A 13,528-nucleotide genomic window follows, 5' to 3' on the forward strand; every position below is an offset into this window, starting at 1 on the left:
AATTACTTTTTTCAGCTGATCCCACTAAGATTGATGATTAAATCATAGAAAAAAAATAGAGAATAAAGAATCTTTAGGATAAAGAAAATAAAAAATCTTTAAAGACATTTTAGAGTAAAATAAACTTACTCTGTTTAAAAATCTGATTGGATAGAGATGTTGCTTAACTCGTGAAATCTTTATTTGGGATAAGAAAGTTTAAACATATCTTCCAATTCATAAAAAAATTTGGTATGTATCTTAAATTTTAGTATTAAACTTACTTATCGTTCTTAATTAAGTAAAACAACGGTTAAATCTATATATTACAAAAAAAGAACCTTAATTTTAAACCAAAATTTCAACATAAATCTATTTCAGCCATTAAAATAACATATGAAATAAGGATGGATTAAAATCAAACTAACTATAGCATATTTAGATAAAAAAAAATATAAAAGGCAATTAATTTTTAAAAAATAATTTATTGTACAATATGTTTTGAATAAAAAATTTCAAAAGAAAATGAAATTCTAACATTCCAGAAAAGTAAACATAATTACTTAAAATTGAAAATTGAAAATATATTCTAAAATAAAAAAATGATATTTTTATATTCATAAATTTTTTTATTAATGTTAATAAAGTTATTTTTATATTTAAATTATTAAAATTATTTTACTATTGTTATTACTGTTAATTATTATTATTTTCATTCAATATAAATAAAGTATTAGAAATATTTATTTTTCATAAATGTTAATTAGATTATTTTTATTAAAATTGTTTTAATAATGTCTTTAGTGACGTAAAACTCTTTTTTTTTTTCTTAATTATAAAGTTCAGTTCTTCTTTAATATAATCTTACACTTTCCCACACCTCAGAAAGGTAATAAAATGTATAATAAATTTCAATCAGTTTTAATATTTAAAAAATGACTTATTCTTAATTATACGAGCCACGAATACTTTATTAAAAAAATAAAATTTAATAAATTTATATTGTCTTGACTAAATAAAATATTTAAAATAAAATCATGTAAAATTTAAATATCTAACAAAATGTGAAATTTCCTATAAGATAAGAGAAATCCCTTCAGTTATATGTTCTATATGTTTAACATAAACATTCATGGTTGCTGCAAGAGGTCAACCAGCTTCACTATAAATATAATGACAAGAAATTTACAAGTTTACAGCTAAAAAAAGAAATTATGTACAAAATTTCGGAAACAAGAACATGGGCATACAAGCCAAGTTGAAGGCTCTCAAAAATATTGAATCAACGCCATATCTAATCTTCCATAACCGGTCCATCTACAAAACTTCTCCAAGAGCGTTGTCAATTACATCAATTGGCTCGGAAATCCTATTTTCAATCATGTTAAAACTACTGATAAATTTTTTACTTGTTATATACATCAGATAGCAATTTCTGTTGATCTTTACGCAGCCCAGAGAACCACTTCCTCAAAGTTTCAGCGTTGTCAGAAATAGATTTAGAATAAGCTGAAAGATTGATGTTGGTGTGAAAAAGGGATTCAAAATCAAGAGGTAGAAGGCCAAACAGAGCACTGGCAGTGGCAAATTGAAGAGAAAGGTCTGCTTTCACGGAAGAGGTGCGACAAAAATAAGTACACAAATAACATCTCAAGTTCCCAACACCTTGATCTTCAAATCCACCAACATCAACTCCAGTCCTGAAATTTACATTTATCACTGTTAGAACACAAACAATAATTATGTGAAAGAATCCTTCTTTGTTGAAACAAATACCATCAAATCATATCATATTTTAATGTCGAATATCAAGAGAAATCACTTATTTGTGTATCTTACGCCTAAGGGTGCTACCCCGAAATTGGGATTTAGTGTTCAGAAATAAAAAAAAATCATTATTTCCTTTAAGACAACTCTAAATGATCTTAATTGTAAGTAATAAGCCATGCATATATCCTCTCAATTTCTCACTCTCATGAAACATAAATATATCCTCTATTCGTACAAACATACGTTTCACATTATGCATGAGTGATTGGTAACAATAACAATATCAACGTGACCAATTTACCTTCCAAGCTGACCTAGAAGAACAATTATACGAATAGCAAAGTTCTCCTCTACACATGAGTCGAGTATATTCAGCAGCTGAGGAACAAGTTTCATACCAACCCAGTGCCAGCTCTGTATTAGGAAAAGAAAACATGAAATCAGGATTGATTATGATGAAATCACCTAAACAATGAGAAGTCGAGAACAGTATAGCTCTCAACCACGCAAAAACTCAGGCCTTGGCAAGAAGCCACTTATTTCAGCAAATGATAGTGAATAACACGAGTGACATCACATTCAAGAAACATTTTCATGGTCAATTTCACATTGTATAATTCTATTAATTTCAGTATGAGATCAATTCTAAAGAAAAGACTGTCACTAATTTTTGGAAGGTGAATTACTCCATAAATTTAGAACTTGATAAAAAAGAAATTATAGATCACGGTCAATAATGAGAATAATACCATTTTGTTTGCTACCAGTTCCACCAGAGACAGGACATTACTCAGGCAACAACAGTCGACAGTTTTAAGGGTGTCAGGTTGAGTTGCAGAAATCAGGCATTTTTTTGAACAGGGCACATCATAGTTCTTGTCAATTGCACATTGAACTTCCATGAACCCAGATTCTGACAAATCCACTCGTTTTATCTCTTCCAAGAGCAAGCATGCAACTGCATCAATGGATTCAGCACCTTCCAAGAATGGGCATTTAGCATTCATACACAATTCAGCATGCAGTTGATTTATTGAAGGAAGACAGACAGTAGCAACAGATAGTCTCCCATTCTCAAGAAACATAATTATAGACTTCAAAACAGTCACCGTTAAACCAAAATTATCCTTGTTAAAAAACTTCTCTCCACCCAGATAAGAAAAAATATGGAGAATAGTCAACACCATCAAAGAATCCAACTTGCATGATCGAAGAATATGATAAGAAGCATCACAGATAAATCCAACATAATCAGTTGCAGCACATACTGATGCTAATATAATACTTGCTGCCACCAATTGTTCACTTGAAGCTGCATCAGATGATATCTCATTAACACAATTCACAAAATCAGTGGCTCTCAAATCAGAAGACAGAGTTTCAGCATCTACTCTATTGTTTACTATAATTTTTCCCTGTATAAGAAAATCTTCAATGAGGCCAAGCAGCTCATGCAAAGAATAATTCTCTACAAACAGGATTCTTGTCTCTGCATCAGTCATAACTGAGGAAAAAGATGTGAACTTTCGTCAAATTAAATTCAAGTTCAATGAAGTGCAAATAACATAATATTATATAGAATCAAAAACATTATTTTAATGTTGAGCAAATGGAAGTTGATCATGAAATAGATTAGAAAACCTGTGCAGATATGTTCAGAATAAGATCGCACGCAGTGGAATGATTTCCCATCCCAGAGTCTCCCAAATGTCTCTGTTGTCGTCATGGAAAAATTGAACAGCATAAGTGTTAACAGCACTGAAACCCTCTCCCTGAGAAATTAAAAAAGTAATAATAATAAAATTAATATCAACACCACCATTAGTCTACCTGATTAGTTTGTTTCAACAAGGAAAGCAAAATACTGAAACAAAATGTATGGAAGGTGTTCAACAGCATTGACCTCATACTATCAAAAAGAGCATGAGACACTTACTTCTGTGTGAGCTTTTCTTCCATTTTAAGTGCAGTTAATATGTTATTAACCGCCCAGCCTCTTTGAGTAGCCAAATTGCACTGAGCTATACAACTTTTTGTAGCAGTAAATATCCTTGATATGATATTACTATCCTCAACATTTGAAAAGAGAACACAAAATTCAGGAAGTTTGTTGTTTAAAGATCTTATTCCATCCTCCACCGGAAAAGCACTCCTTGAATTTTCTGTAGTGTGCACAAGTGAATTACAAGAAACTCCACAATCATCATATTTTTGTGCACTAGAAATGAATTCAACATTAATTACATCAGAGGGAGGTGAAATGAACAGGTCTGCTCTTGAACTCAACACGTTGTCTGGGAGTGATTTATGTAGAGAGGGAATCGTCAAATTATCCTCTTCAAATATTTCATGAAACTCAATGTCAGGAAGAGATGGAGACAAGGGAAGATCCATTGCTTTTCTATAGCATTCCTCACTGAAAGCATTTTCTAATTCTAATAATTTCATATAACTTTCATCAGGCACTTTATCAAAATTAATTATGGAATCGAAACTATTTGCAACATCACATATTCTCTCCCCACATGCTTGAGTGGTTTCTAAAGTACGTGGAGCAGGGCAGGAAGTCTGTCTACAGACATTTGCATCATCATAGACCTCACTGTTGGTCTCTGTCGTTGCTTTCTTCTCATCCCTGTTAATCCAAGATATCATGTCCACTTTTTCCCTTCGAGATTTCTTTCTCTTCTTGTGGGCCCTTTTATTCTCTTCCTGTAAATTATTAGGATTATGAAGTGCCACTTTCCCTCCTAAGCATTTGCCAAGTTTTCTATACAACAAACCATGAAAATCAGAGAGTTTCTCAGAAGACAAATTTGCAATATATTCAACTGTATCATGCATTCTTTTCCTCTTCCTGTGCTGCACATCAACAGATTTATCAGATGGGTTGCACATGTTTTGTTTAGCATTAAAGATCTCCTGAGTCAATTGTGCTGAAGCAGTAACTGGAAAAATGCTTGCATCCTGTGAGCCCATCAACTGTCCATCAGAAAAAGATTCTGTACTGGAATTTATAGCAGAACTCTGTAACTTTGTTTGGTTGGATCCTCTAACCAGAGGCTCCAATTTAGAACCAATACCTGTGATAGATTCAGAGCAATTTCCACCAGGAGTGAGGTGTGGAGTGCTATTCTGCATGTTCTTCCTCAATGGATCACTTGCATCCATCATTGTGCAGCAAGGCTTCAGAACCTCATTGTCAAATTGGCTAAGAATCTCAGACAAATTTAGCTTGCCAATTTGTCTAATGACATTTAAATTCTGCATGTCTAGTATATTCTCATACTGCAAAAGATGAAAATAGTTACGTCGTGCGTATACAACAAAAACATGAAGTAAAAAGAGAGCCAACAAAAGAAATTTAAAACAAATCCCTAATTATATGAATTCAGACATGTAACCAAGTACCATCTAACTACTAAACAATTATTTCGTTCTGATATATAATATAACAACCCAAATAATTATGTATTGCTTTCAGGGATACTGAAAATTTCCCAAAGTTAACTAATCTTTTGGTGCTACTGTTATATGATCATAAAACCAAAGATTGCAATAATTCAGGGGACAACAACCAATAAGTTCATAACCAATTGTCCATAACATAAGTAGTCTCACTTTAATCTGCATATGAGAGTAATCCAGGACGAAATCATTGGCTTCAAAAGTGTGCATGATTTCAACCAGGAGATGAGATAAAAAATGGCAAAATAGAAAAAATACTCAAATATTATACATAACCGTAAACAATCTGTCCGTGAAACCAACCTTTGTTTGGTCATGCTTACTTCCAGCAACAGGTGAAAAGGATGCATCAAGCATATCAACGCGGTGTAGAAATTGAATGAAATCAACCTTTAGACGGCCTAATTCGTTCCGCAAAATGTCATACCGACTTGCTTCTAACTTATATTTTTGCCTTGTATGCTTTGCTCGTAGCTTTTCCAGCTTAAGTTTATTTTTCAAAAGCTTCATTTTTGTACTTTCAGCTTTAACCTTGTTGTCAGCAGCCATTTCAACAGGCTTTGTCAAGGATGAGAGTTCATGGATCTTCTGTTTGAAATCCTCAATTGTCTGCTTATCCTCTTCTAACTGCTGAGACATCTGAACAGCAAGGCATTTCTCTTTCATGAACTTGTTCCAGTTATCCTCAGCAAGTGCCTTCTGCTCCTCTAGTTTAACCATCTCAGCATCTGCACACCTTTTTTCCTTGTCAACCTTTTGTTTTTCTACCTCTAACTTTTCATTTGCTCTTGCCATTGCTGAATCAGCCTTTCTTTTTTCTGCTAATAGTTTGTTCTTATCAGCTTCAAACTTTTTGGTTGCCTCTTTAAACATAGATATCTCCGACACCAACTTTGTTTTTGCTTCATTAACCTGTTTCTCCAATTGACCAATTTGAATCCTATACTTCTCCCCCTCAACTCTGGCAATCTCCCCCTTTTCAGCAGCCTTCTTCTTCTCCTCTTCTAGTAACTTGCAAGCAGCAGAAGCTTTCTTCCTCTCAGAATCGGCCATTCTCTTCTTCTCCTCTAGAAGCTCCTTCAATCTACAGGTTTCTTTTTCCTTTTCAGCAACCTTATTTTTCTCTTCTCCAAGTAGCTTGCAAACTTCATTGTCTTTCTTCCTCTCAGAATCAGTCCTTCTTTTCTTCTCCTCTAGAAGCTCCCTCAATCTACCTATTTCCTTTTCCTTTTCAGCAACCTTATTCTTCTCTTCTACAAGTAACTTGCAAACTTCATTGTCTTTCTTCCTCTCAGAATCATCCCTTCTCTTCTCTGACTCTATAAGCTCCTTCAATCTGCTAATCTCCTTTTCCTTTTCAGCAACCTTCTTCTCCTCTTCTCCAAGTAACTTGCAAACTTCATTGTCTTTCTTCCTCTCAAAATCATCCCTTCTCTTCTCTGCCTCCATAAGCTCCTTCAATCTACTAATCTCCTTTTCCTTTTCAAAAACTTTATTCTTCTCTTCTTCAAGTAACTTGCAAACTTCATTGTCTTTCTTCCTCTCAGAATCATCCCTTCTCTTCTCTGCCTCAATAAACTCATTCAATCTACTAATTTCCTTTTCCTTTTCAGCAACCTTATTCTTCTCTTCTCCAAGTAACTTCCAAACTTCATTGTCTTTCTTCCTCTCAGAATCATCCCTTCTCTTCTCTGACTCTATAAGCTCCTTCAATCTACTAATCTCCTTTTCCTTTTCAGCAACCTTCTTCTTCTCTTCTCCAAGTAACTTGCAAACATCATTGTCTTTCTTCCTCTCAGAATCATCCCTTCTCTTCTCTGCCTCGATAAGCTCCTTCAATCTACTAATCTCCTTTTCCTTTTCAAAAACCTTATTCTTCTCTTCTCCAAGTAACTTCCGTACTTCAGCATCTTTATTCCTCTCAGAATCAGCGCTCCTCTTTTCTGTCTCTATAAGCTCCTTCAGTCTACTGATTTCATTTTCCTTTTCAGCAGCTTTCTTCTTCTCTTCTCCTACCAACTTGCACGCTTCAGCAGCTTTCTTACTCTCTGAATTAACCCTCCTCTTCTCCACATCTAAAAGCCCTTTCAACCTACCGATTTCCTTTTCCTTTTCAGCAGCCTTAGTCTTCTCATCTTCTAGCAATTTGCAAGCTTCGGCAGCTTTCTTCATCTCAGAATCAGCCCTTCCATTTTCCACCTCAAGCAGCTCCTTCAATCTACTAATTTCCTTTTCCCTATCAGCTTGTAAGGTCCCATTCTCATCCCCACGGCCGCTGCACCCCTGCTGTGTTTTGGGAGTATCAATCTGAGGCTCAAAGCTGGAACTTTCACTCCCTAAGGATACCCTAGCAGCAGTAAATTCCCCCAATTTATCCCCTCTTTCCACTTTGACCCCACATGCTGCAGAGAATAACATCACATACATTACTAGCATATTCAACATTCCCTCAAATAAACTAAACTGATAGCATATGCATACTCCGAACATAACCAGATAATGCCTTATACCCCAAATCTTAGAAATTTAACATATTACTTACCGTTGGTACTGCGGGACTGGATTTCGTTGATTTTGATTTCAAGAACCTTGACGGCTTGTCGCAGAGCATTGCGCGATTCCTGCACCTTCGAGTATTTCTTCTTCCACTGCGTATAAAGAGAAAAAAAAGATACATGGTTAAAATCGAAAGCGTAGCAAAATAAATGGAGGTGTGAAGGGAAGAGGTACTACGTGGTCACAACAGGGATTTTTGGAATCGGATTTCAGTGTCTGATCTCGATTCATAGACAATGTCATCTTCGCAATGCAGTAAAATGAAACGAACGACACTAAGAGCCGGTGACGGTGGTGACGGTGGTTGTGGCGGTGAAGTAAACCCTAAACCCCATAGCCGAGAGTTTGCACAGCTTCAATATTGAATCTGGAGAGTTTAATTCACCCTTATTAATGTGAATTCTTCGGTTGCAATTAAAAATACAAGAAAAAACAAATAATACAGAAATTCACATTTAAATCTTAATAAACAAGAAACAAAAATATTCATTCATTTTGGCCATTGGACAAAAAAGGAATAAAAAAATATTCTAGAAAATAAATTACAAAATCGAATCATTTTTATTCTTCTTTTCTATTAAAATAGGTCATACTATTTTGTAAGTCTAATAAAATATGCTTAATATGTCAATTTTAATTTATTTTGTAAAAATATTATCATAAGATGAATTTTTTTCATCCATAGAAACCAGCACACGTCTGATTATAAATGTATTTATAATAATAACTCACATTTTTTTTTCAATTAACTGAACTATTATCTAATTACTATATTAGCCATATTTTTTAAAATTTATTTGGTGAAATGGTTGTGACTAGATAAATATCATATATTAATTAATAATATAATGAGGAAATTGGATTGTTTGTTTGATATATGTATTGATTATAATGATTAAAATTTGTAAAAGTTGTACCAAATAAGATGCATTTGAATAAATGCTATTTGTGAAATAAAATGCATTCAGAAGAGTTTATATAATTAATTTACTAGGAGGGTGAAGCAATTCCAAAAAATATCTCCAAAAGTATTTATTCTTGGTTAAGTAAGTATTAATTGATCCATGATTAGCTAGTTTATGAATTATGTTTTTGGTAAAATTAAGTATTAGATAAGTTATTTCATGTAAATTGTAATTGAAATTGGTAAATGAAATTTTGATAATTTAATTTTATATTAATAAGTGAGTTTAAAAATAATTTATCCAAAAAAAAAGTTGAATGTTGAATCATAGAATACAGAGAGAAGGTTGAGAATGTGGAGACAACGTTGGCATTAGCATGCTTCTACGCTGTTGCTGTTGCTGCTTTCCATTGAAGACGAAGGTGTTGCTGTCACTGTCACTGTCACTGTCACCACTCTCCAACAACACTCGCCTCTTCTCTTCTGCGGCTTCTTCAACTGCAGCCATCACAATCACACCTTCAATCTTGAAACAATGCAACTCTCTAACCCAGGTAAAAGTGTGGCATCAGCAGAGCATCGTGCAGGGCCTTCTGCATTTGGTCACGGACCTAATCGGCGCATACATGGCCTGCAATTCAACTGCCACCGCCATTCTGCTTCTAGAGCGCCTCCCTCCATCGCCGTCTTCCGTTTTCTGGTGGAACCAACTCATAAGACGCGCCCTTCACCTCGGAACTCCTCGCAAAGTTTTCGCTCTCTTCCGGCGGATGAAGTCACTGGGGTGGACCCCTGACCACTATACCTACCCTTTTCTCTTCAAAGGTTGTTCCTTTCTTTCCCTCGGTGCTTCCCTCCATGCTACCGTCGCACGATCTGGCTTTGCTTCCAATGTGTTCGTTTGCAATGCGCTGGTCTCCATGTATGGGAAGTGTGGAGCCCTCAGCCACGCACACCAGGTGTTCGATGATTTGTGTCAGTGGGGTATTCAGGACTTGGTGTCGTGGAATTCTATTGTGTCTGCTTATATGGGGGCCTCCGATGCAAAGACTTCACTTTTATTGTTTCGTAAAATGACTAGACTGAATTTGATGTCCCCGGACGTGATCAGCCTCGTTAACATACTTCCTGCTTGTGCTTCCCTGGCTGCCTTGCTGCATGGCAGAGAGGTTCATGGGTTTGCTATCAGAAGTGGGTTGGTGGATGATGTTTTTGTGGGAAATGCTGTGGTTGATATGTATGCTAAGTGTGGGGAGGTGGAGGAGGCCAATAAGGTTTTCCAGAGGATGGTGTTTAAAGATGTTGTTTCTTGGAACGCCATGGTGACTGGCTATTCTCAAGCTGGCAGATTGGAACATGCTCTTTCTTTGTTTGAGAGGATGCGGGAGGAAGACATTGAGCTAGATGTTGTGACTTGGACAGCTGTTATCACAGGGTATGCGCAGCGAGGACAGGGTTGTGAAGCTTTGGATGTGTTTAGGCAGATGTGCAGTTGTGGTTCTCGTCCGAATGTGGTCACTCTCGTCTCGTTACTTTCAGCTTGTGCCTCTGTTGGGGCATTGCTCCATGGGAAAGAAACTCATTGCTATGCCATCAAATCTATTCTCAGCTTAGATGGACCTGATCCTGGGGATGATGATTTGAAGGTGATTAATGGTCTAATTGACATGTATGCTAAATGCCAAAGCACAGAGGTGGCTAGAAAAATGTTTGATTCAGTATCTTCAAAAGATAGAGACGTGGTTACCTGGACTGTGATGATTGGTGGGTATGCCCAACATGGTGATGCCAATCATGCTCTACAGCTTTTCTCCGAAATGTTTTATAAGTATATAAAGCCTAATGATTTCACTTTATCATGTGCCCTTGTGGCCTGTGCTCGTTTGTCAGCATTGAGGTTTGGAAGGCAAATCCATGCTTATGTGTTGCGCAATTGCTATGGGTCTGTTGTGCTGTTTGTGGCAAATTGTCTTATAGACATGTATTCCAAATGTGGAGATGTGGATACCGCTCAGATTGTTTTTGACAACATGCCACACAGAAATGCTGTCTCTTGGACGTCTTTAATGACTGGATACGGCATGCATGGACGTGGTGAAGATGCTGTCCAGGTTTTTGATGAGATGAGGAAAGTGTCTCTAGTGCCTGATGGCATAACCTTTCTTGTTTTGCTTTATGCTTGTAGTCATTCGGGAATGGTGGATCAGGGTACTGATTTCTTTAATAGAATGAGGAAGGAATTTGGGGTAGATCCTGGACCGGAGCATTATGCTTGCATGGTTGATCTCTGGGGTCGCGCTGGTCGGTTAGGAGAAGCTATGAAGCTCATTGATGAAATGCCTGTGGAACCAACCCCAGTAGTGTGGGTGGCCTTGCTCAGTGCTTGTCGGTTACATTCGAATGTGGAAGTTGGGGAACTTGCGGCAAAGCGTTTGTTAGAATTGGAATCAGGGAATGATGGGTCATACACTTTGCTTTCAAACATATACGCCAATGCCAGTCGCTGGAAAGACGTAGCTAGGATCAGATATATGATGAAACGTAGTGGAATCAAGAAAAGACCTGGTTGCAGCTGGGTGGAAGGAAGGAAAGGCGTTGCAACCTTTTTTGTTGGAGACAGATCTCACTCACAGTCTCAACAGATATATGAAACACTTGCAGACTTGATTCACCGCATTAAAGCCATTGGTTATGTTCCTCAGACAAGTTTTGCTCTCCATGATGTTGATGATGAAGAAAAGGGTGACCTGCTTTCTGAACATAGTGAGAAGTTGGCTCTTGCCTATGGCATTCTAACATTACCACCAGCTGCACCCATTCGAATCACCAAGAATTTACGCATCTGTGGTGATTGCCACTCTGCCATAACCTACATATCCAAGATTATTGAACATGAGATCATCCTGAGAGATTCAAGTCGCTTCCATCATTTCAGAAATGGATCCTGCTCATGTAAAGGCTACTGGTGACAAAGAAATCAACCCATTCCATTTAATTTATGACATTTTTGCTACGAGAGAGGTAATTTTATTATTTTACTATACTAATGAGAAATGTACAATGGTCCTTTATGTAATTAGAAGGAAACTATTAGAATCAACCTAACAGTAGAAAAATTTAGTAATTTATATGAATTCTTACATCCTAATTTTATGATTACACAGAAAAATCTTTGTATATATATATATATATATATCTTTTTTCTAAGATAATAACCGTAGCCTTTGTGATTGGGATTTATTGTTTAATAGAATATATCAGGGTTGTGTATTGCGATGGAAAATTTGATGTGAAGTGAAATATAAAAATATAAAAAAATCAAAGAAACTAATTTTGCTATAAGGAATATGAAATTCTAGAAAAATTCATATAAAGAGTTAAACTAAAATATATAAGAATAAATGGAGAAACACGAAATCATAACTGATTTCTGTAGTGTAAATGCAATGTGTAAGATTATTTTCATTCCAATAAACATTGGAACTCATTGTCTGGAATTGATAGTGCGTATATTAACGTGAAAATTATGGATTTTATAGGTTTTTAAGGGGACATTGCCTCTTAAAAGTGACCAGTCTATCATTGTAATATGTGTTGAAACAAATAAAGAACATTGAAGCACATGAAAAAGGGGAAAATATAAATACTCGAACTAAAAACTATGCGTGTAGTCTTTTTAAAGGAGAAACTATAATTACGTTAAAATCAACATTTTTAGAGAAGTATAGTAAATTATTGATTAACCTATGCCTGAAATGCAAAAATACTGCAATTTAAATTTGACAACTCCAAAAAAAATCATTTGAAATGTCCTTTAATACAATAAGAAATATTACTTAATAAATTATTTGTTCATAAGAAATATTCTATTAAAAGTTTGTTATTTTTACCTTTTAGAACTCAAGTTGACGAAAACTTGTTTGCCATACTCTCAAGAAAATGGAACAAGAACTAAACTCCCAAATTTCGATTGCAAGAACTAAATAACAGATAATAAATAATAATTTATATAAGCAACTTTTAGAATTTATTGAAATGCAGCCATGTGTTTAGTGGTGTATCTAGTTTCTAGATATGTTTTTTCCTATTCTCTTCCCTTTTAAAACATTGCACCACATATTTTAGTTTATCAACCCAGGAATCAAATTACTAGTGGTGAGTCCTCTTGAGCACGTTCTTCTCATTTATCACTAATACTACAACTATTGATCATGATGACTTGAGTGGACTCATCTACATTCACAAAAGTACTCACTTTACCGTAATCTTCATCTTATTTACCATTTTCTTAGCTACCACTAAGTTGTTTCCTTATTTTCCTTTATTTTTTTGTTTGTTTTTTATTATTCTTAAATGTGTGACAAAAGCACTTAATCATCTTTGGATAATGACAAACCATGATTACTAAAATGCAGTTTCTTGAGCATAACAAAATATATGAATTAGTTCCTCTTTCGCCCAGGAAGAAAACATTTGGTTATCTGTCATTAAAGTTGGACCTACAATGAAGTTGATAATCTCAAAACTCAATTGGTGGCTAAAAGATATACTTAAATATGTGTTTAACTACAGTTATACTCTTTTTTCGATGGCCAAAATGACTATTAACAGGCTTTTCCTTGCCATGGTTAACCATTGGCCCCTTCATCAGTAAGATATTAAAATGTTTTTCTTCGTGGAGATCTAAAAAAGGAAGTCTTCATAACCCAGGAGGAGTCTGGTTTAATTTGTAAGTTATACTATTTTTTAATGTTCTCAAGCAATCTCCACATTGTTCAATCTTTTAGTAAGGCAGATAATTTGTTTTCTATTGTCACATCTGTGTACTTAATAATGTATATTGATGATATA

General features: G+C 35.2%; 2 protein-coding genes across 4 annotated transcripts; one reads left to right on the plus strand and one right to left on the minus strand.

Annotated features, from left to right (window-relative positions):
• Positions 1 to 1,104: 1,104 nt before the first annotated feature.
• On the minus strand, positions 1,105 to 8,237 carry MEE22 (maternal effect embryo arrest 22). Of its 3 annotated transcripts, XR_016515077.1 has the most exons (9): positions 7,951 to 8,237; positions 7,760 to 7,865; positions 5,521 to 7,619; positions 4,833 to 5,037; positions 3,686 to 4,716; positions 3,391 to 3,521; positions 2,499 to 3,253; positions 2,051 to 2,163; positions 1,105 to 1,679 (listed from the first exon to the last, which is right to left on the minus strand). XR_016515077.1 is itself a non-coding variant. In XM_068629263.2 (8 exons), exons 1-8 carry the CDS (start codon positions 8,014 to 8,016, stop codon positions 1,385 to 1,387), a joined length of 4,917 nt encoding a protein of 1,638 aa, XP_068485364.1. In that variant the 5' UTR covers positions 8,017 to 8,237; the 3' UTR covers positions 1,105 to 1,384. The 3 variants fall into 3 exon arrangements, 1 of the variants encoding a protein (XP_068485364.1); XR_016515076.1 differs by having other exon boundaries at positions 3,391 to 3,462; positions 3,686 to 5,037; XM_068629263.2 differs by having other exon boundaries at positions 3,686 to 5,037.
• Positions 8,238 to 8,989: 752 nt separating this feature from the next.
• Positions 8,990 to 11,805, plus strand: LOC137826031 (Tetratricopeptide repeat (TPR)-like superfamily protein). The gene has a single exon (XM_068631875.2). It carries the CDS (start codon positions 9,055 to 9,057, stop codon positions 11,644 to 11,646), a length of 2,592 nt encoding a protein of 863 aa, XP_068487976.1. The 5' UTR covers positions 8,990 to 9,054; the 3' UTR covers positions 11,647 to 11,805.
• The last annotated feature ends 1,723 nt before the right edge of the window (positions 11,806 to 13,528 follow it).

Source organism: Phaseolus vulgaris, chromosome 8 (assembly GCF_051622355.1).
Source record: "Phaseolus vulgaris cultivar YP4 chromosome 8, ASM5162235v1, whole genome shotgun sequence".
Classification (NCBI taxonomy): domain Eukaryota; kingdom Viridiplantae; phylum Streptophyta; class Magnoliopsida; order Fabales; family Fabaceae; genus Phaseolus; species Phaseolus vulgaris.